The following is a 20,907-nucleotide window of genomic DNA, read 5'->3' on the forward strand; positions in this document are numbered from 1 at the left end:
CTGCGTTGCCATTGACGGCCAAATACCATATTGTGCCCCTGGTAAGCATGTCCCGCTATGTGTGCTGTGTTCTGCTGTGATGGTACTACCATCTTTGCAGCCCTGGACCTTTGATTCCCAGTTTGGCAGTACAGCTTGCAAGAAACCCTGGACGCAAACCTCACTCGAGTTCCATTGTCCTCACTGCTAATCTTATGACGGGTGCCGAATAGAAGTCTTCCCACAAGCACATTTTCGAACAGCCGGCAGCTGCAAATCCATTGAGAAAAGGAACTTTTTGTAACGCACCGAGAATCTCTCAATATGTCCGCCAAATCCATCACTGAGGCCGACGGCAAGGCCATCCTCAACTACCACCTCACACGCGCGCCTGTCATCAAGCCCTCTCCACTGCCCGCCGCTGCGACGCACAACCCTCCTCCACGGTTGGCATCGCTGTACTTTGCTGAGGATGCCGATGTGAACGGTGTCTTGGACCAGGCTGAGGTCACCTACCCTTGGCTTTTGCAGCCCGGCGCCAAGTTTGTCGCGAAGCCCGACCAACTCATCAAGAGGCGAGGAAAGAGCGGCCTTTTGGCCCTGAACAAGACCTGGGCTGAGGCCAAGGCGTGGGTTGCTGAGCGTGCCGGCAAGGAGCAGAAGGTTGAGCACGTTACCGGCGTTTTGAGGAACTTCTTGGTTGAGCCGTTTGTTCCTCACCCAGATGGTACCGAGTACTACATCAACATCAACTCGGTCAGAGATGTAAGTTGATTTTATTGTTCCCGCCTTGTCTTTTTTATTCTTTGTAGCAGATGCTGCCATTTTGTCTCTCGGTCGAGTTGTGTTTTTATCTCTCAAGAATGCGCGAGAATACGAGGAGAAAAGGTCTTCTTTAAGTCCTGAACTCATCACGGAAGATAAGGGGAATCTGCTGCATTTTCGTTTGATGACCCTAGGCATAAAGACCTTGTGTCATCTTGGGAAATTGGAGTTGTATTTGGGGTTTTGTGAGAAGCGGCATTTCGGGCGAACGGACATTCGGCTCCTCTTCTTCATGCGATGCTGCATGGCAACATCCTTCTCACCGAACAGAAAAAATGGGTCGTGAATATACGCTAACAGTTGTAAATCTATAGGGTGACTGGATTCTCTTTACGCACGAGGGTGGTGTCGATGTCGGTGATGTCGACGAGAAGGCAGAGAAGCTTCTCATTCCGGTTGATCTCTCAGAATATCCCTCAAATGAGGAGATTGCCAGCGCGCTGTTGAAGAAGGTCCCCAAGGGAATTCACAACGTTCTGGTTGACTTCATTACCCGTCTGTACGCCGTTTACGTTGACTGTCAGTTTACGTATCTTGAGATCAACCCACTCGTTGTTATCCCCAACGAAGATGCCACGTCTGCAGCTGTCCACTTTTTGGATCTTGCTGCTAAGCTTGACCAGACGGCCGACTTCGAGTGCGGTGTCAAGTGGGCTATTGCCAGGTCTCCAGCTGCCCTTGGTCTTGCTGCAACCGCTAGCGGCAAGATCAACATCGATGCCGGCCCGCCAATGGAGTTCCCCGCGCCGTTTGGCCGTGAGTTGACAAAGGAAGAGGCATACATTGCTGAGCTCGATGCCAAGACTGGAGCTTCGCTCAAGTTGACCGTGCTTAACGGCAACGGACGTGTATGGACCCTTGTCGCTGGTGGTGGTGCGTCGGTCGTTTACGCCGATGCCATCGCCTCGGCTGGCTTTGCTGATCAGCTCGCCAACTACGGCGAGTACTCTGGCGCACCTACCGAGTCACAGACCTACCACTACGCACGAACAGTGCTTGACCTGATGCTGAGGGCCCCGTTGGCCCCCGAAGGCAAGGTCCTTTTCATTGGCGGTGGTATCGCCAACTTTACCAATGTCGCTTCTACTTTCAAGGGTGTTATCAAGGCACTCCGCGAGTATGCCAAGGCGCTGAATGAGCACAATGTCAGCATTTGGGTGCGTCGTGCGGGTCCTAACTACCAGGAGGGTTTGAGGAACATGAAGGCAGCCACCCAAGAACTGGGCTTGAACGCCAAGATCTTTGGCCCTGAGATGCACGTCTCTGGTATCGTGCCTCTGGCGCTCATCCCCGGAAAGTGGGAGGAGGGCAACTTCGAGGAGTTCAAGGGTTAGACTTGATGACTTGATGTTGTTTTGATTTTACTTATAGAGGAACATAGAAGGGAAAACCATCTGCAGGATGGATGATGAAAGCCGGAGCTGTTGCAAGTTTGGTGGGCAGGGGGGGCGTTTGAGGTCAAGTGATTGACAACCTGAGATACCGACCATGATTTGATGCTCATTCTGCTTACTTGTAAGCTGACGATGGCGGAATGGAATTTTTTGAGAGCAAAATTTATCCCATGGTAGCTCTGTAATTGAAACAACTGGAATGACTTGAACTTGATGTAGTTTATGGAAGCGCAAAGTGAGATGATTTCAATGCATGCAAATGTCGTTCATGTACGGCTGAGCTTAACGAAAGTAAATAAGTAGGTAGGTATCTAGGTAGCTCCAAAGCTGGCAATACGAGCCCAATTAAAACGAGCCGAATTTCTATGAAGCCTGAAAAAATACGAGCAGATAATGAGACAAAGATTTTTTTTTATATATGATAAATTCGAGATGACAGAATCTTCGCACCAGGTCCATGATGTGCAGGAATGCAGGCAGACTGACTGTTATGCTTCGTGGTAGGCACATGACCCAAGCCATTCAACCAACCTCCCGAACAATGACAGCAGGGATGAGCATAAACCCCACTTGGCTCCTTCAACGTTCGTCAAATTCGGCCTGTCTCACGTGACTCTGTTGTCTGGACCCCTCTGCCTGCGATTGGCTGGAACAGATCCACCCAGAATCGGGGCACACACGAATATCGAAAATAATCGGCTCGCAAAGTCTCACCTCTCGGTTTTATCCCCATCAACATCGAGACGACAAACCACAGGCTCGCCAAAATGCCTACCAGATTCAGCAAGACGAGGAAGCACCGCGGTCACGTCAGTGCCGGTAAGGGACGTGTCGGCAAGCACCGCAAGCATCCCGGTGGTCGTGGTCTTGCTGGTGGTCAGGTAAGCTTGAATCTCTTCCCCGGACCGACAGCGAGCAGAGCGCACGAAAAGAACGATCGTGAGAACGGCGGATGGCAATAGCCTGCAATTGGAGAACAGCAGAACTGACCGACGCTGTTTATCTTCCCACCTAGCACCACCACCGTACCAACCTCGACAAGTACCACCCTGGTTACTTCGGTAAGGTCGGTATGCGCCACTTCCACCACCTTCACAACCACGACTGGAAGCCGATTATCAACGTCGACAAGGTATGAAGCGAATCCGACGACTCTTTTACTCCCGCCCGCCCGAGCGCCGTGGCGGTTGCAGAATTCAACTGTGGCTAGGCAAACGGCGGCGGGATGTGGCGGAATGAGGGTGGAAATTATATTCTGACACTTCTTCACAGCTGTGGTCCCTGGTTCCTGCCGACAAGCAGGCTGAGTACCTCAAGGCCGGCGCCAACTCCGACAAGGTCCCCCAGATCGATCTGCTCTCGTTCGGTTACTCGAAGCTGCTGGGCAAGGGCCGCCTGCCCGAGATCCCGATGGTTGTGCGTGCTCGGTGGGTGAGCAAGGAGGCTGAGAAGAAGATCAAGGAGGCTGGCGGCGCCATCGAGCTCGTCGCGTAAAAGGGCTGTTCTGTGTCTTTGATGGTATCACGATCATTGGGCGGGGTGTTAGTTAAATCAGGAACAAATCGGCATCTTTTGGGTTTTGACTTTTTTTCCCACTCGGCTCACGGGGGATTCTCTTTCACAAATGGCATCGCGCAAAAGAAAAAGGGAAATCAATTGAGAACGGCGTTTGTGTTGTTTTTATTACGAGACTATACCAACACTCTTGACGACGCTGGGGATCTGGGTGGAAAAGAATCAGCAGAACTAGCACCTGTGTGAATCGCTTCGTCACGTCACGTATAGAAAAGGGGCCCCGTTTTGGGTCGCCCTCGACGACATTGGCTCATACTCGAGTCGTTGTCTTGCGGTAAACGCCGTGTCGGGTTCCGCGCGAAAATCGAAAGAACTTGAGCTGACTATCATTTGTATTTCTGCTACGGGTGAGAACTATGGTGATCCTTCGTATGCCTTGGAAGATGGGTGTTTGATCACATGTGAATGCTACCCGAGGGAATTTGAATCAATCAACCTACCCTGTGTGATGCTGTCTGGATTTGCCAACCTGTAGATAAGGTGGGCAAAGTTGTGCCGTTAATCGGTTAAGTAATTTACGTAGCGACAAGCAATTAACTTAAAATCAGCATTAGTGAAGTATATTCAATCACTCTTTCAAAACACGCATGTCTGGAGCAATTGCCAACTCTGCTGGTCTTCAAGCATGTCATGCAAGTTGAATGTAACATCGATCTTTACATGTCAGGAGCCCGATTTTCAGAGGCTCGTATGCGCTTGTTAGGGCCACTTCACAACACGAGAGATGATTGAAGGACGCTCGTATAAATGAAGCGAGGCCTGATACGGCACAAGTTAGGTACAGGTGATCCTCGGCTACGCTTATTCACAATTCTCAAAAGAATTAAGCTTGCCACCACCCATTGCTATTAATGCCACGAAAGTGTGCGAAGTTTGTCTCAAGACAGAGCCTGACAGAGCTGGACCTGGATAAGATTCGGAGAACTCCCGGGCGGCCTCCACGGACTTGAAACTGCACGACGCTGAGGGAATGGTTCCCAATTGCTTGAAATTTGCGGGAATTCAGGGCATACTGGTGCATGGGCGGGGGCATTTATGACGGAAGACAGAAAATAATGTGGCAAGTCTATAATTGGAGAGATACAGAAAAAAAAAAAAAAAAAAAAAAAAGCCTTGCTCCATATTTATGCCTCCCAAGTGTATGCATTTCTTCACTATCGACTTTTTTTTTATTCTTTTTTTTCACATACAATCAGAAGATATGTAATGATGGAATTCCATCCTTCTCAGCCCTGCGTGTAACGTGAACGTTATGACTGGGTTGTTCAATAAAATGACATGTAGTTACGCGCGACGTCGTTGGTTGTGTCTCTGGCTTGTCTGGTTGCAGAACTGAGGCGATAGCCGTCAGGCCCTTGTTGTACTAGACTAGGTGCCATGTGTAAATGAAATGCAAATGGCCCACTCATCTCGAGCAATGCGACGCTGCGACGCTAACATGCAACTACCTAAAATTGGGTGGAATTCTTTCAGGCACAGGGGTCAATCTCTTTTTTGCTAGCTCGTAATGTTCAATTGGATCGACCGTTGATTGACTGAAGGAGGTCCAGTAACACCAGGGGGTGACCGGTCCTTCTCCCGCAGAGCCCACTATTGGTTTGTCGTGTCACTCTTTCGCTTACAGTCAGGGCAGACCCGTTCGTTGTGTTTGGGAGGTCTTCTGACGAAGGCGCAATCTGAGCTGCCGAGGAAGGTGCTTGTTTCTGGATCGGAATCGCTCTCTTAATTCTTTTTTGTTTCTCGTCTTCTTTAATAATTGTTTCCTCGTCATCACAACCTTGCCCACACAACACTCCCTCACCTTTTTTCCTCTCCCCAGATTCTCTTCGCCGTCTCTCATTTACTCTTTTTGGTGGCTTTGTTTACCTACCTTACATTGGGCCTTGGACAGACAGGATACTGCGCGCCCTTTCGCAAACCGTCGCCAACAGTTCCCCCCTTTTTTTTGACCATTTTTTCTTGGTGAATAAAAAGACTACTTGAATTACGGCTTTCTCTTAATTTTTGGTGACAACCAATTGGATTGTTTGTCCAGAAAATCGCAATGCTTGTAGGTTGCTTTTCTCGCTACCCCAAGTCCCATTCAGCCTTGTCATCGCCCTGATGAACTGGGCGTCGATCGCGTTGGGTCAGAAGACTTAGCATCTGGGGATGCCGAGAGATATGCCAAGCGCCGAACCAGGCCCTGGTTGGACCAGACCGAGACGTCATTGCAACCTTTCATCTCAGACCTGACTGTCATCGCTAACCATGTAGTGGTGTCACTTCTCATATAGGTCAAGTCTAGCCTCCTCGCCCTTGGGGCAGCGTCCATTGCTGCTGCCGTGAAGCCTGTCTCCTTCAAAGACAACCACTTTGTGCACCCGGACAATGGCAACCGCTTCCAGATCGTCGGTGTCGCATACCAGCCTGGTGGTTCTGCTGGTTACAAGCCCGAATCTGGAATTGACCCTCTAAGCAACGCCGATGTCTGCTTGCGTGTAAGTATCCAGACTCGAGATAAAGTTTGGCCAATGGCACTGACTGACATGGTTGGTCCTGCAGGATGCCGCCCTCATCCAAAGTCTGGGCGCCAACGCCATCCGAGTTTACAACCTGAACCCCAACCTGAATCACGACGAATGCGCAAGTATCTTCAACGCTGTACGTTCTGAGCTTACTCCTTTTTGTCAACGACTCGCGGCGGATTTCTTTGTCTAACAACTTGACCACCTTGCGACGCAGGCTGGCATTTATATGATTCTCGACGTCAATTCTCCCCTTGTCGGCGAATCCATCACGAGCCACAACCCTTGGGAGTCATACTACGGCTCATACGTCAACCGCACGTTTGCCGTTGTCGAGGCTTTCAAATCTTACCCCAACACTCTTGCTTTCTTCTCGGGCAACGAGGTCATCTCTAATGTCGACACTGGAGCCACGGTCCCCCCCTACATTCGTGCTGTGACGCGCGATCTGAAGAACTACATTGCTAAGCACAGCAATCGGTCCATCCCAGTGGGCTACTCGGCCGCCGATGTTCGCTCCGTCCTCTTCGACAGCTTCAACTATTTTCAATGCGCCATCGATGGCAAGTCGGACGACATGAGCAAGGCCGACCTGTTCGCTCTGAACAGCTACTCCTGGTGCGGTAACAGCAGTTTTACCACGAGTGGTTACGACCAGCTTGTCGCTGGCTTCAAGGGCACTTCGGTTCCCGTCTTCTTTTCCGAGTACGGCTGCAACACTCCCGCTCCCCGTGTCTTCACGGAGGTTGGCACGATATACGGCGACCAGATGAACACTGTTTTCAGCGGTGCCGTCGTCTACGAGTACGTCCAGGAGTCCAACAACTTTGGACTGGTCGAAATCAACAGCGATGGCTCCGTCACGGTTCTCGATGACTACTTCACTCTGAAGAACCAGATCGCCAAGCTTGATTTCAACAAAGTTGAGGGTGTCGCTGTCTCTGCTGCTCAGAACGCTACTCCACCTAAGTGTGACGCTAGCCTGATCACGGAGAAGGGCTTCAACAACAACTTTACGCTGCCCGTACCTCCCCCTGGAGTGCCCGACATGCTTCAAAATGGTATCAAGTCCGCTCCGGTTGGCAAGCTGGTCGACATCAAGTCGTGGAAGGTTACTCAGTCGGTCAAGACCAAGGCTGGCAAGAGCATTGACGGCCTCGAAGTGAAGCAGCTCAGCAACAACGCCATTAACCAGCCTGGGTCTAACAGCGGGGCTGGATCTGGCTCGAACACCAGCTCGGGTGCCTCGGGCAACGCGTCGTCTTCACCTGACAGCAAGGATGCCGCGGGCAATGTTCGGGTTGGCTATGCGACGGTGCTTGCGTCTGCCGCGGTGGCCGCAGCATGTGCCGTCTTTGTATTCTAGACCAAGAAAAGACAAAATCAACAGTCTGTCGTGTAGCATTTATTTACCGAAACAGCATTCGAGATGGTCGGGATCAGTTATTCGGGATACAGCGAGGATATCTCACTATAGGGAATGGCTTGTTATTTAATATGCAGGCACTCACTGCACGGGACATTGTTTTAGACCTCACATTGCTTGGGTGTTTTTCATTGGTTTTTTTAAATTTCTTTTGTCTTTATTCAGTGATGGTGCTTATGAAAACCGCATCCAATACACTTGAACGTACATAATATTCCAACAAAGCAGTTTGAATGATTGGTAAAGATGACGAAACTGGATATATTTGAGTCACTCTGGCGCAAGTAACAATGTTCGGTTTCATGATCGAGTCATTTCCCCAGCTTTCACCATACAGGGGCTAGATACCACTTGTGATCAGTTGACATAGTTGTCAAACTAAGTGACGACATAATCACTTTTCCGGATCCAGGCTAGCTCTCGGCAATGAGATGAGGCAAACTCTTATGGTATAATATCTGGGGATTTTATCCTTTTTTTTTGTTGCATCACATGTAAGATGAAAGCCTGGCAGGCACGGTTAGACTGTAATAGATTGTTTGAGTGGTGATAAGCTGCTACTGGTACTGGAGAAAGCCCGGGACACAAAGTAGCTCGAGTCCTACAGCTGACGTCTTCGTGTAACTTGGTCCCGTTACTTTCCCACAATGCCCACAGTTCGAGTTTCGACGTGTGGCAGCTTTTCCCCCTCTTCATTTCTTCTTCCCAGCCTTCCCAGCGGCCTCTATCCTCTTGTCCTTGATCATCTTGTTGAACCTCATGAAGCCAAAGACGCCCTCGATAAGGACGGAAAATGTCCAAAACAGTCCGGCCGAGGACAGCAATGGAATGCCGTACTTGCGCAGCCTGGTGACCATGAAAGCCGCCTCTGCGACGTGGAGGCCGGCGGCCGGCGGCACGTAGGTCTTCATGATGCGTGCAAAGTTGCCCGGCCCGCCGGGGAACAGGGCCAACAGCGGATTGGACCAGAGGCTGGTGCCGGGCTCGATGTAGCCCAGGTGGCAGACGGCGGCGCTGGCGACGAAGAAGATGATGAGCCCGTCGACCACCATGTCCGGGACGAGGGCGGGCCTGCGGATCAGGGACGCCGGGTCTGCGTGGGACAGGTCGGGGTCTGGGAGGTGGCTGCTGCTGCTGCTGCTGCCTCCAGAGGAGGAAGCGTCGCGGGCGGAGCGTGACATTTCGACCAGGACGGCACGTCTGTCTGCCCAATTGGTCAGGGGTGGTGAGTAAGAGACCTTGTGTAGTGCGCGCGAGGGTCCCGCACGTATGAGCATACGCTCCAGGTCCATCGACACGAGCTCGGCGTCGGCGGCGTCTTGTATTGACGAGCCGTTGAAGTGTCGCAGGTACAGAGACAGATCCTCGGCGTGGTCCTTGTTCACATGCGCGACCGTGCGGTCGTGCTCTGACCGGGGTATCGATGCCGACATTTTTTTTCCCTTTTTTTGGAAAGTGGGGGGATTGGATGAACAAAAAGAAAGACGGTGTAAAAGAACAACCGGTGTTTTGGAAATATGCAGGGGTGTACCCAGATTGACACAAAAGTCAAAATCTATGGATTTCGAGTAATTGTAGACGTATCAAGGTACGCGTATGTATCAGTATGTATACGTAGGTGGTGGTATAGTATGGTTTGAATGTCGGATGTTCTAAGACCCTCTGCAGCCCAGGACAAAAAAACAAAATGTCGAACGAGTTTGGAACCAATGCGACGATTGAGATGGGATGGTTTCGAGGTGGCAATTGTCCCTCCCCTCTTTGGCCGATGAAGTGCAGTCTGCTCGCTCAAAACAACAAAATCCAATGGGAAGAGTTTGATGATTCCTTTTTGCAGTCTTTGACCTCTCTGTATTACCCTGTACGTTGGATTATAGATGATCGCTGTGAGTAACTACTACCTAGGTACCTACCTAGGTTTTCAGGTAAGGATCTATGGCAAGGTAAGGTCTAGGTATCAAATTTTAGGTTGCGTATAGGCACTACCGGCACTCAATTGTGGGTCGAGTTTAATACCACCTCGGCATGGCGACGAGATTGGAAGGTTCCCGATTGCCGGCTGGATTTTTGTTTGCTTCAAGCTCGTGTTCGAATTCTGACCTCTCGGTTTCCTTACAGAGTTCGAAAACGACCCATCAGGCACTCAATCTTCGGAAGATCTCGGGTTGAGATCAAAACACGATGGGCTTTATTGTATTGATGTGTCATTTAAATGATCAGTTTGTCGCCAAAATGCCTTCCAATTGCGGCATAGAAAAGGTCAAGTCAAATAGAGGTACATAGTACAACAAGGTCGCAAGCATGCCTGGTCTCGTTCTAAACTATCCTGTCAATCGCCCTCGCATGAGGCCCGCTCGTCATTTCCAGAGCAATATCGTCGCCAAACTCTGCTCTCAGATCCTCGACCCGCGCCCGCATATCCTGATTCCCCGTCGTGCTGCTGCTCTCCAGTCTAGTCTCCTTTTTGTGCTGCGGCTGGTCTGGAACAACACCGGCGTCGCTGTTGATGGAGAACCGCCGAGACCTCCTAAAGAGGGAAGATTCGGCGGTCCGAGCTCTGAAGAAGCTGCGGAACAAGGCGCGGATGGCCGGAAGGCTGATACAGATGACGGCGACCGAGATCTCAATGCCTGACCAGAGGATGGCGTCGGTGGCGTCCCAGGTCGGGTTGGTGCTGTCTGCAAAGACTGCAATGTAGCGCATGCGGATGCAGCTCGTGATGAGCACCAGGACTCCAACACTCAGCATGATGGCAATCTCGGCCCGCAGCCGCCGCGTCGCGTCAAGCCTGATGATGATGGGCAGCGGCAGCAGCAGGATGACGACGTCGAAGATGATACTGGCTCCAGCCGACGCATACGTCAGCGTGTTCAAGTTGATGCAGCTGCTGGACCCTCCATTCACCAGGAATCCCGGTTCCTGCCAGCCGTACCAGGCTTTGTTCACCGGGATGCACTGCAGGATCTGCGCCATGCCCAAGGCCGTCGTCGACAAACTCAGCAACCCGATCGTTATGTAGGCGAGTCTCCTGAAATTCGGGGACGGGAACACGCGGAGGAAGAAGAAGAGCATTGAGATTTTGCTGAGGCCAAGGAGCAATACGTAGACCGTCTCCCCAAAGTAGAAGACCTACAGCAACTTTAAGTTAGCCGTACATGGTTTTTTTTTTTTTTTTTTTTTTTTTTTTGGCTGTAGTTGTATTCACCTGCTCACCTTCAGTGCATCTATGAGGCTTTCAGTGTCGACCCACCAGATATCGATCCTGAGAGCGATACATGTTAACGTTGACATGAATAGAGACGTCTGTCTTTGCTATTCCCCATCACCACTCACCCAAAGGCCACATGACCAACTAGACGGATCAGCAAGCAAACATGGTCAGCCAACCTCCAACAGAGAATTGGGGTTTCGTTCGTTGACTGAGAAAGAGCAAGAACGTGCTGGCTTACCGTAATTCCCCACGAAAACTTGTACTACAAAAAGTGGCTATTGCTCACTGTCAGTAAGGGGTGGCGGTTACATCCATCATCGGCGACATGACCACCGGTTGGGCTCATATAGACGGAAACAGTCAGTACTTACAAGTATCACCAGAGCCACCCAATCGTCTTTTCCAAATGTTTTCAAGGTATACCGCCGGCCGTAAAGCCGTAGACAGATGACCAAAATTGCCGCCCCATGCAGTGCGTTCATGGCGTGTAGTTCAACTTTTCTCAACCTCAGAGGCCTCTGGCACACCTCGGCCTGAAGTCTCCCTGTTTCTTTATGTTGTTAAAAGCACGGTTCTGGGTTTAGTTCAGCTTGCCCTTTTGATGGTTTCAAACGTGGTTACCTCCCTAAAAGGTGCTGCGCGGTTCATTGATGGAACAAGGTCAATTACACATACTTAGAGCATCGGGGCCGGTGCAGTTGGTAAGAACGCACGTCTGTGCTTGGTTGTATAGGTCGGTGTCGGTACATAGACAATCCGTGTTTGTGAGGTCGTGACAAGGCGAGGTTGTGACGCCCCGGGCAATACATTGTAGCTGATGTTGTTGTGGTGATAATGGTTACCTAGTTAGCTTCGTATGTCCTGTATTTTCTTTTCTTTCTTGCACGCTTTCCAATCCTACAACGAGTCTCATTCTAGAGTATAAAAGGGCTGTACACAGTCTTACTCCACATTGAGGAAGCTGCGTCACAGCATCTGTGATAGATAGTGCTTGGCATAGTGTTGAAAGAAGCGTAAGGAGCAGCAGGTGGAGAAGAGTTGACCTAGAAGCCTTCATGCTTGAATGAGGCCCAAGATTCACAAATCCCCGTTCGCTACCGCATGCGACTGGCCCAAGCAGCCGCCGATTGCGTCGGAGGATTAAGAGGGGAGGCTTTGGTTACTTGCGAAATTGATAACAGTTTTGGCAGTAGTTTGTTTAGGGAGTTGAGCAAACCAATTGACTCTGTCCACATCAGGCGGTTTTTTTTTGTTCAAGCTTGGATTTCTGGTTAAGACCCAGTCTGGGATATTCCCATCGCGAGTTGTTGAATCCGGATTTCTCTTCTCCTTTTCTTTGTCAGGAAAGACTGCCATTCGCGTTTATGCACTCTGATATGGAAGTGGCAGGGTCCTAAGGGGTATGTATGTCTTAAGCGAGCAGTCTGAACTGAGGGTGAGCAGCACATTGGGCCAGTAAAGTCACATATAATCCGTCTCCCCTCGCGCCTGCAGAAACTGGCCAAAGAACCATGCAATGTATGGAAGGGGCCAACGGTAGGTGGGCCAGATCTCACTTGCGACGACAAAAATCTGCATCATCCAATGTCTTTTCTCTTTAACATACGACGCACTCTCTGCTACCCTCTCTCTTTGGCTTTTCCCCCCTCCTCTTCAACCACCAGGATAATGGAGGTTAGTGACGCTCCCGCATCAAAAGAGCAAAATCTTTGGCGATGGAAGATCTCGAAGCCAATCCATTCAAATGATGACTGATGATTAGCATTCACCGCATCGCCGGTTAACCTACACCACCCATGCTTTTGTTACTTGGGGGCCCTGCCCTATAAATTGTTGGGACCGGTCCGATGATGCTCGAGTTCGTGTCAGAATTCACTAGCTTCCGCTTCGTTGCACCGATGTCATCTACTCCCACTAGTTTGACCAGAATCGAACCCGTTGCACATGAAACTGGCCCAGGATTTTCGAGAGCAACCTGCCTTTACTTTAACACAAGTACCACAGGAGTATGCCGAAATATGTCCGTGTATGTTTGAGACCGCATCTATTTCTCGGCCACAGCCATTCTTTGAAATCAAAGGTAGTCTGGCCCTGAAAAGGTTGAGACATTCAAAGGGCTTTCTGGGGACTGAAAACATGAACCTGAGAAAGAAAACTAAGTTAAAAGAAAGTTTATAGTTTTACACGAACCGAACTATACGTCATGGCAGAAGGTACTAGAGGTAGACATGTGCGTAGTATACATGGAAACTATCATCAGAGCCATCGCCTGGGTAACTACCAAGCACTCGTCGGTCTAAAATACACGACTAGCACAAAGAAATTCACACCTCCGCCATATCCACTCACATGCTGACATTGAATTTCATGGCTTAATTCCCAGTCACATTGCGGCATACCACTGTCTCATATCATGCCTCGTTCGACGCCCACCATTCCTTGAGGTGCCTGACATCGCACCAGGCAAGGCCTTCCGGGTTCTCGAACCACCACGAGCCTCCATCCCTGGGCCGATCGCTGGCATACTTCTTGAGGCTCCCACCATCGAACCTGTGGTTCTTGACCCCAAGGAGGATCACTGCGCTGCCCACCTTTGGGGCGAAGTCTTCAGGGTCCAGGAAAACCGTCAACAGTACCCGCTTGCCGGTTGACGGGTCTGCTAAACGCGCTGTCCGTTGCTTGCCAGTGTATGGCGGCAAAGGAGATGGCTCCACATCGGACAGTTCCGAAACAATGGCCAAAACGTTCACCATCCAGTTTTGCTTATATGGAAGGAGAGGGATCGTCTTGAGGGTTGTAAGCTTCACCGGCTGAGTGATATCTCTTGATGCCCAGGAAGGCAGCGGTCCTGCAGTGCTGCTGGGTTCGGTATCAATCTTGAGCCTTTTCAGGGGTTGCGAAGAGCCATCATTGTCCACATTACTGATTTTGTGCGGGGCAATAGGCTCATCTGTTAACGCATAATTGCTGGTCCGATAATTTTGCACCAGACGTGGACTGTTTTGGATGTTGGGAGGAACATCGGCAGCACGGGTATCCAAGGTTCCGGTGTGCTGTTCCATGCCATCTTGAGCCTCATTCTCATCGTTCACGCTCGAGAATACTGGTAATTTGACCCCAGGGGTGGGCAATGCCACCAGTTGCTTTACTGCTCTTCCGCGCTCATCTTCGGTATTCCCGTCTAAGTCAGAGCCCTTATTTGATGCCAGAGTTTCTCCGACCTCATATCCTTCCACGAGAATCTTCTCCACGACCAAGAACACCGTAGGGTGGCCAGGGCCGGGTCGCAATAAAACTCGAAGCCTGAACCTCTCCAGCCTTATCAGGCCGCCCTCCTTGATCAAGCCGCCGTCAACGAGTGAATGCAGCGACGGAACGAGTAGGGCCTGAATGCAGAGCTCTCCATCGCCGAGAAGAAGTCGCACGGCCCGACGTCCAGTCTCTTGCTGCTGATGCTTCCTCTTTTGCACCAACGCTCCCGTGGCCGGAATATGAGCATCTATACTCTCGACGAGGAAGAGTGAACCAGGAACACAATTTTTGGTGCACAAAATGTCCCCTATGATGCTCGGTAAAGATTGTGTTGCATGACTAGGCGGACTCAGGGACGCCCGAGGAGGGGAGGCTTGTTCCGGGAGGAGGGCCTCTTCAGCCCGCGCTTCTTCCTCCTCGGCAAATGACTGTGATGACATTAGGTGGCGTCATTGCGAGAACCATGAGTCTGGGGTCGAAATATGAGTGTCAATTCACACCCTGTCGTGTTGCATTTGGGACAAGACAAGAAACTCTTGGAGAGACGCGTTGGAGGAGACGCGTAGTGGGGCCGCGTTTAGCTGCAACCCTAACCCGAAAGCATCGCCCTAATAAGTCAGAATTGAGAAAAAAAAAAGGAGTAAAGGGAAAAAAAAGTGGACTTACTACTGAGCAACTTGATTGACTCATCCATCCTCACTCTAGGGCCATGTGCACAACTCATAAGCCAAAATGCAAAAAGGTGATTATGAAGCATGCTTCACATGATAATTCAATGACAAGAGTGGGACTTGAACCCACGCGGATTGCTCCATAGGAAGATATGATACTCGTGGGAGAACACCTTAATCCTACGCCATAACCAACTCGGCCATCTTGCCTTGCAAACTGATGAAATACATGGGCTTCTGCTTGTGGTCAAGTGGGTTGGTGGGCATAGTTGGAGTGGTGGGCCGTTGAAGAGGGCTTGTGTTGGAGATTCTGAGAGTAATTACGGTGGATTGGGGTGGATTCACAAGTTTGTGCCTGACAGCCCAGTCCATGCAACAGCCAAAAAAATGCTGTACCAGGTAGTGGAGTGGCTGGGGATGTACGAGATGATAGGAACAATATCCTTTGGCAGGAGCGGAAGCCTATGAAATAATTCCCGGGCAAAGATTTGGGATACTAGACTAGTTGGCCAACATTCCAGAAAGGAGATAACTGGCTCATCTCAAACCATCTTGCAAACAGAATTGTCATTAGAACCGGCTCCATACATATTAGAAGAGCAATGGAACACGAGAGGCTGCTGGATGCATCATTATGAAAGTAGTTGAGAAATAAAAGATACTGTATAAGTCGGGTCCAAAGTCAGGGGTAATAAGAAGCGAAAGCGAAAAAGGAAACAAGAGACAAAGTAACAAAAGATGCCGTAACTGCGTGCCATCCACCAACAAGTGGGAGCCACGCCCATCGAGCAGGACACACACGCACACCGTTTATTAAACAGACGAAAGGGAATGACCAGCGCCATCACCACCGCCATACTCCACATATGCCCCCAGAAATGGAAACCAAAATGACAGACTGTCCGCGGACTCGTGTCAACTGCTGACTCCTCATTGCGTTACAGTCAAATCGCTCTTTTTTTCTTTTTAGGTTTTATGGGCAAGACACCGAACGTCTATGCCATTGAGACCATGAAGCCCAAACTGTCGCCCCTTGGCTTATTTTGCCATGGCCATAGAATGTTCCCCATGAATGCCTGACGCCTAGTAACCATTCATAGTCATCCTTTGCGAGCTGCGGCTCATCTCGCGCTCGGCGGCAGGAGAGATAGGTCTGCTGCTGTGGCCTTGAGCACTGGGGTCCTTGAGAGCGAGAAGTTGCTTCGTGCGGAACGTCTCGTAGTGGATCTGTGACGTTGTCTCGATAAGATCTTGCAGGTGTGTGCGCAGCAAGAAGTTCCGCAGGTGCACAAACTCGCAGTGCTCCTCATCCTCGACGTTAATCACACCCCACCTATTCTGACGTCCGCGAACCTGCTTGCCGTTGACGATAATCGACTTCTCTGACCCGACAACAGCGAAAGGAACGGTAGCCTGGGGATTTTGTTAGGTAAAGTAAAACCTATAGATGGGTGGGGGATGCGGGACTCTTATGTCTTACCTTGATCTGCTGGTTGTGGGAACGTTCATCCTCGTCAAGATCATCGTTGTCGTATGGGTACATCTTCAGGTTGTGGAAAGCAAACTCCTCCTTGATACGCTCCTTGAAGGCCTGACGCTCTTCAAGAGTCAATGAATCGGCCTTGGCGATGACCGGCACAACATTGACAACGTCTGAGAGCTTCTTGAGAACGACAATATCGATCGGCTTCAGCGAGTGCCCTGAAGGCTGAATGAAGAACAGACAGCAGTGGATGCGGGTATCCTGGATGTAACGCTCACGCTGGGCAGTGAGCTCCTTACGGAGGTAGGCAGAGTGCTGATCCTTGATGTACTTGACGATGGGGTCCCAGCAGCGGTCGTTGTTGATCAGATCACCGTAGCCTGGCGTGTCAACAATGTTGAGCCGCAGGCGCACGCCATTTTCCTCAATGATGTGTGAAACGGGGTGGATCTCGGTCGTCGAACGGATAACCTCGTCAGGGTGATGCCTTCCCTTGGTCTCGATCAGGTGCGACGCGAAGATGGTGTTGATCAAGGTTGATTTACCCAGACCAGTCTGACCTGTATTTTGTTGGAATGCCTTTGGTAAGTCTCTCTGGTCTAGTATGGCAACTAAGCCCTTGGAGCGAATGCTCAATGGACCGCGAGTGTTTTGAGCCTCCATAGGTTGCTCGAGAGGAGGGCAGAAACAAAACTCACCAACGCAAATGACGTTGAACTGAAAGCCACGCTTCAAGAGCTTACGCTCAATCTGCGACGTGATGCTGTCAAAACCAACGTGGCTCTGAGGGTAGATGGTGGCAGCAGGCATGGCCGCCATTGTGAGCGATGAAACTGGGGACGGACGTAGACACCGAGTCGAGTGGTGTGGACAGCAGCAGATTAATTAGTTTAGGCTCCTGGCGGTCAGGAGTCTGTTGAACGAAAGGAAGTCGTCGTATGATATTTTCAAGCCAAATTGGGGTATCTCAAAGACAGGAAAAAAAGTTCAGCGCCTTGCAGAGATACGATTGAGTCGCGGCAAGCAGGCGTTGGGTGAAGAATGCGCACTGAGACTTGTGTTCCTGTTGAACAACTTCGCTTTCCCGCCCTCTTGAGACGACCAAACAATAATTTCCCTGCAAGGGTCCGGGTCGAGTGGCCGCAGAAAGGGGGAAGGGGTTCATGGAATGTGGTTGGTCCACCACCATCCGTGCGTCGTCGTCCCATCAGTGGGTAATCTGCAGCAACTACAGGGGTTGGTGGTCGAGAGATGGGTCCCCGGCAGCTGTCAATTTAAACGTAGCCCGAGATTTTTTTTTATCTTTGCGTCTTAGGCCTGCCAGCTGTACGACCAACAGACCGGCCCGTTGACTTGCCGGCCGAAGCTTAGCTCGCGTCTTTAACTCGAGAATTTTTGAACGGCCGTGTTGCGACACGGCGACGTTCGGATCAGCATTCAACGACATCATACACCACCACGGCCCGGTCCAACGATCCCACGACGTTCGCAAACCCGTGACCCCAAGAGTTTTAGACGAAATCAGCGAGAATCATCACGGTCAAATCGATTCTTGACACCTGCGGTTGTGGTGCAGGGCATCGCGTCCAGGTGCCAGCAGATTTTCAAGCTTGACCCCGTTTCTTTGCGAGCCTCGACTTGCCGCACAACGTACAAGATGGCAGCAACCATGGCTACACAGCAACTGAGGCTGCAACTGCCTCGGTTGTCTTTCCTATCCTCTAGCAACTTTGCGACCACATATATGCGACAACTATCATTGCCACTGTTTCCGTCCGTAAAATTTGCCCTCCCAGCCATCAGCCTTGGCCTTCCATCCATACCGTCGATCCCTGCACTCCTTGGCGAAATATGGGAAGGCATTCTGAGGGCAGTGCCAAAAAAGAAGACGTCTCACATGAAGAAGAGGCATCGACAAATGGCCGGCAAGGCCTTGAAGGACCAAACCGCCATCTGCAAATGCCCTGCATGCGGAGGTCTGAAGAGGATGCATTACCTGTGTCCCTTCTGCACGGAGAGTACGTTATCAAAATCAAGACGCTTCTAGCCGATTTCTCATTCTAACATGCTGGCGTCACAGAGATTAAGAAGGCGCTGAAGGACTCAGTGGAGGACCACACCGAGCCGAGGTAGTTTTGTCTTGGAGATGATATCCAACACTTCACTCGCCAAAATGCAAGCGACACTCCCGATATCCTGCTATTTGCCTGGCACGAATCATGTCGGCGAGCGTCAGGATCTACCTGTAGTGTGCACGCTGCAAGACTGTATGATATTGTACCAACCTGCTGTACATTTATGGGTTGCGGAAAGGCTAGGCTTGGTTTGTTTTCCAAAATGAAAGCGAAAAACATTCAAGTAGAAATATGTTCTTTTGATCAATCAATTTGTCCCCGAGAGATTCCCCCTAGCTTCCTTATGTTTGATTCTATTTAGCGGCCGCTAGTGTCACGCGTATTGCTCAGACACGACAGTGCCACAGACTGGTCGATTCCAAACAGAGCGGCAAAGTCGGAAAAAGAAAGAAATTATAACAAAATATCACGAACTTGGAGCGCTATGCAAATGACCAGACCTTGATCATTAATGAAAGTCCTGCTGGGCACTGGGAAAGTCTCGTTCGTTGACATACTTACTGCCTTAGTCTTAGCCACCAAAGCCGAAAACGGCAATAAAGCTCCGGTCCCCTACCAAGCTCCACGACAGCTCCGGAACCCCACCAAGCCTTGCGCTGACGCAAAGAACAATTTCAATGGAAGCTACCTATTAGACCAACATTCAACTTGGCTTGGAAACACTGCAGAAACCGGACACTCGTCATAATATAACGGACCGGCGTTGCGTATTCGAACAATTTGTTCTTCGCATCTGGTCTCTGGGTTGGTGTGATAGGCAACGCATCATCAAACATCAGCCATCATGGTACGGTATGCGGGCTTCTCGACTGGCGAAGGGTCCAGTCTAGTAACCAGCTAACCGGAGACTATCTAAACACAGTCCAAACAATACCTAACCGTCCACACAATCGACAATGGTTCGTTTTTTTCTTCTCTTTTTGACCCCGTCGCCTTGGCCCAAAATCCAATTCCTACATCTCCCTCACTTTGAATAATTCAACTGATTGCTAAAAACAAAAATCACAATCTTGTCTCTACCCCGCCCAACAGCCCATCAATCGCAGATCTTTGCGCTCGCCACTACGCCAAACGGCGTCTTCTCTGCATCCGGCGGCGAGGCGATAAAGTGCCACAGCGCCGCCACGGACGCATCAACCGGCGCCCCGTCGTTCTCCTCGTCCGAGATCCCCAAGGCCCACCGCAGCGGTTGCCACCACCTGGCGGCCGGTGCCGGCGGGCCGGGAAAGGTGCTCGCATCGGCCGGGTTCGGGCACGAGGTCAAGGTCTGGGTGCAGCAGGACGGCTCCTCGGGGGAGTGGAAGGAGCATGGCACGGTGAGCCCGTGGGGCTCGGGCCCGTCTGCCGCAAAGGTGTGGGCCGTCGCTCTCAACGGCGACGAGCAGTTCCTGGCCTGCTCGTCAGAGGTCGGCAAGGTCGCCGTGTGGGATATACCCGCAGGCAGAGCGGTGCATCTGTACGAGACTGCGTCGGAGGGGCAAGGTAGCTTTGGGATGAGCGTGGACATAAGTCCGGACGGCAGGTTGACGGCCAGCGGGCACCAGAACGGCACCGTCTACGTCTTCAACAACGACTCGGGGCGACTGGTCTATTCCTTGACTGGTAAGATGGCTCTAGTTCCTACCCCCTCCCCACTTGTTCCTACCCTTTCAAATACTGAAACTTTCTTTTCTCCGCCAGGTCTCTCAAAACCCATCCGATCAGTTAAGTTCTCCCCCGGCGGCACTCGGCTTGCCACCGCGGGCGACGCTGGCATCATCGCCATCTACGACACCCAAAACGGCGAGCACGTTAGCAACCTCTCGCCATCTGGCCCCTCAGGCCCCTGGATCATGTCGCTCGACTGGAGCCACACGGGCGAGTACCTCCTCTCGGGCTCCTTTGACGGTCGCGTACGTGTATGGTCCATCGAGGCCGGCACCTGCGTCGCCACCCACTCGGAAAGCGACGAGACCATCTGGGCCGTCAAGTGGCTGCCCAAGCCCGCGGGCAACCCCAGGGCCGCAGAGAGCTTCTGTGCCGCGGGAGCACGGGGTAGCATCACGTTCTACCGGGAGGCCAGTGGAAGCTAGGTGTATGGCTTTGTCGAGCCCTTTGTCTTGGGAGNGGGGGGGGGGGGGGGGGGGGGGGGGGGGGGGGGGGTGAGTAAACCTTTGACAAGGTGGAGCAACAAAACAAATAGAAAAAAATCTGGTTTCAGGAGGGCATCAGAAGTGGCGGTGGCCCAAAACCCTCTACTCGGCGACTTGAGCTGCGTTGAAACATATAGCAAAGCCTCTGTAAAAGATACCCTTTACAACATTCATGCGACAAGATCACAAGTACATAGGTTGCTGACCCAATGGACACGAAGAGGGATGCTATGTATTTGTATGGCCCAGAATAATTGTTGTTCATGGTTACGGTGTTTTCCGTTCAAGCTGTGGTAGGACTTGCACTTTGTCCGCTT

General features: G+C 51.1%; 9 protein-coding genes across 9 annotated transcripts; 5 read left to right on the forward strand and 4 right to left on the reverse strand.

Annotated features, from left to right (window-relative positions):
- Positions 1–303: 303 nt before the first annotated feature.
- On the forward strand, positions 304–2,138 carry PgNI_05784 (uncharacterized protein; the record flags this gene model as incomplete). Its single annotated transcript, XM_031125815.1, has 2 exons — positions 304–744; positions 1,119–2,138. 2 exons carry the CDS (start codon positions 304–306, stop codon positions 2,136–2,138), a joined length of 1,461 nt encoding a protein of 486 aa, XP_030982611.1.
- Positions 2,139–2,965: 827 nt separating this feature from the next.
- On the forward strand, positions 2,966–3,692 carry PgNI_05785 (uncharacterized protein; the record flags this gene model as incomplete). Its single annotated transcript, XM_031125816.1, has 3 exons — positions 2,966–3,079; positions 3,214–3,330; positions 3,471–3,692. The coding sequence occupies 3 exons, from the start codon at positions 2,966–2,968 to the stop codon at positions 3,690–3,692; spliced, it is 453 nt and encodes a 150-aa protein (XP_030982610.1).
- A 1,602-nt stretch (positions 3,693–5,294) lies between these two features.
- PgNI_05786 (uncharacterized protein) lies at positions 5,295–8,119 on the forward strand. Its single transcript, XM_031125817.1, has 4 exons — positions 5,295–5,823; positions 6,050–6,253; positions 6,318–6,416; positions 6,498–8,119. Exons 1-4 carry the CDS (start codon positions 5,818–5,820, stop codon positions 7,644–7,646), a joined length of 1,458 nt encoding a protein of 485 aa, XP_030982609.1. The 5' UTR covers positions 5,295–5,817; the 3' UTR covers positions 7,647–8,119.
- Positions 8,120–8,398: 279 nt separating this feature from the next.
- PgNI_05787 (uncharacterized protein) lies at positions 8,399–9,139 on the reverse strand (the record flags this gene model as incomplete). Its single annotated transcript, XM_031125818.1, has 1 exon — positions 8,399–9,139. The coding sequence occupies one exon, from the start codon at positions 9,137–9,139 to the stop codon at positions 8,399–8,401; it is 741 nt and encodes a 246-aa protein (XP_030982608.1).
- Positions 9,140–10,022: 883 nt separating this feature from the next.
- Positions 10,023–11,974, reverse strand: PgNI_05788 (uncharacterized protein; the record flags this gene model as incomplete). The annotated part of the gene is made up of 4 exons (XM_031125819.1): positions 10,023–10,835; positions 11,289–11,461; positions 11,593–11,731; positions 11,864–11,974. 4 exons carry the CDS (start codon positions 11,972–11,974, stop codon positions 10,023–10,025), a joined length of 1,236 nt encoding a protein of 411 aa, XP_030982613.1.
- A 1,354-nt stretch (positions 11,975–13,328) lies between these two features.
- PgNI_05789 (uncharacterized protein) lies at positions 13,329–14,609 on the reverse strand (the record flags this gene model as incomplete). Its single annotated transcript, XM_031125820.1, has 1 exon — positions 13,329–14,609. The coding sequence occupies one exon, from the start codon at positions 14,607–14,609 to the stop codon at positions 13,329–13,331; it is 1,281 nt and encodes a 426-aa protein (XP_030982612.1).
- A 327-nt stretch (positions 14,610–14,936) lies between these two features.
- On the reverse strand, positions 14,937–17,370 carry PgNI_05790 (uncharacterized protein). The gene is made up of 3 exons (XM_031125821.1): positions 17,022–17,370; positions 16,321–16,883; positions 14,937–16,253 (listed from the first exon to the last, which is right to left on the reverse strand). The coding sequence occupies exons 1-3, from the start codon at positions 17,140–17,142 to the stop codon at positions 15,924–15,926; spliced, it is 1,014 nt and encodes a 337-aa protein (XP_030981777.1). The 5' UTR covers positions 17,143–17,370; the 3' UTR covers positions 14,937–15,923.
- A 242-nt stretch (positions 17,371–17,612) lies between these two features.
- PgNI_05791 (uncharacterized protein) lies at positions 17,613–18,800 on the forward strand. The gene is made up of 2 exons (XM_031125822.1): positions 17,613–18,341; positions 18,404–18,800. The coding sequence occupies exons 1-2, from the start codon at positions 17,981–17,983 to the stop codon at positions 18,454–18,456; spliced, it is 414 nt and encodes a 137-aa protein (XP_030981778.1). The 5' UTR covers positions 17,613–17,980; the 3' UTR covers positions 18,457–18,800.
- A 260-nt stretch (positions 18,801–19,060) lies between these two features.
- On the forward strand, positions 19,061–20,561 carry PgNI_05792 (uncharacterized protein). Its single transcript, XM_031125823.1, has 4 exons — positions 19,061–19,245; positions 19,321–19,357; positions 19,491–20,060; positions 20,139–20,561. The coding sequence occupies exons 1-4, from the start codon at positions 19,243–19,245 to the stop codon at positions 20,528–20,530; spliced, it is 1,002 nt and encodes a 333-aa protein (XP_030981779.1). The 5' UTR covers positions 19,061–19,242; the 3' UTR covers positions 20,531–20,561.
- Positions 20,562–20,907: the final 346 nt, after the last annotated feature.

The sequence above is a fragment of the Pyricularia grisea genome, chromosome I (assembly GCF_004355905.1).
Source record: "Pyricularia grisea strain NI907 chromosome I, whole genome shotgun sequence".
In the NCBI taxonomy this organism is placed as follows: domain Eukaryota; kingdom Fungi; phylum Ascomycota; class Sordariomycetes; order Magnaporthales; family Pyriculariaceae; genus Pyricularia; species Pyricularia grisea.

Coding starts and splice junctions, on each gene's coding strand:
- PgNI_05786 (XM_031125817.1), top strand. Junction 6,254..6,317: donor ACGCCGATGTCTGCTTGCGT/GTAAGTATCCAG, acceptor TTGGTCCTGCAG/GATGCCGCCCTCATCCAAAG. Junction 6,417..6,497: donor GCGCAAGTATCTTCAACGCT/GTACGTTCTGAG, acceptor CTTGCGACGCAG/GCTGGCATTTATATGATTCT.
- PgNI_05790 (XM_031125821.1), bottom strand. CDS start 17,142: ATGGCGGCCATGCCTGCTGCCACCATCTACCCTCAGAGCCACGTTGGT. Junction 16,884..17,021: donor GTTCAACGTCATTTGCGTTG/GTGAGTTTTGTT, acceptor AACAAAATACAG/GTCAGACTGGTCTGGGTAAA. Junction 16,254..16,320: donor CCCACAACCAGCAGATCAAG/GTAAGACATAAG, acceptor CAAAATCCCCAG/GCTACCGTTCCTTTCGCTGT.
- PgNI_05791 (XM_031125822.1), top strand. CDS start 17,981: ATGGCAGCAACCATGGCTACACAGCAACTGAGGCTGCAACTGCCTCGG. Junction 18,342..18,403: donor GTGTCCCTTCTGCACGGAGA/GTACGTTATCAA, acceptor CTGGCGTCACAG/AGATTAAGAAGGCGCTGAAG.
- PgNI_05792 (XM_031125823.1), top strand. Junction 19,358..19,490: donor CGTCCACACAATCGACAATG/GTTCGTTTTTTT, acceptor CCCGCCCAACAG/CCCATCAATCGCAGATCTTT. Junction 20,061..20,138: donor ACTGGTCTATTCCTTGACTG/GTAAGATGGCTC, acceptor TTTCTCCGCCAG/GTCTCTCAAAACCCATCCGA.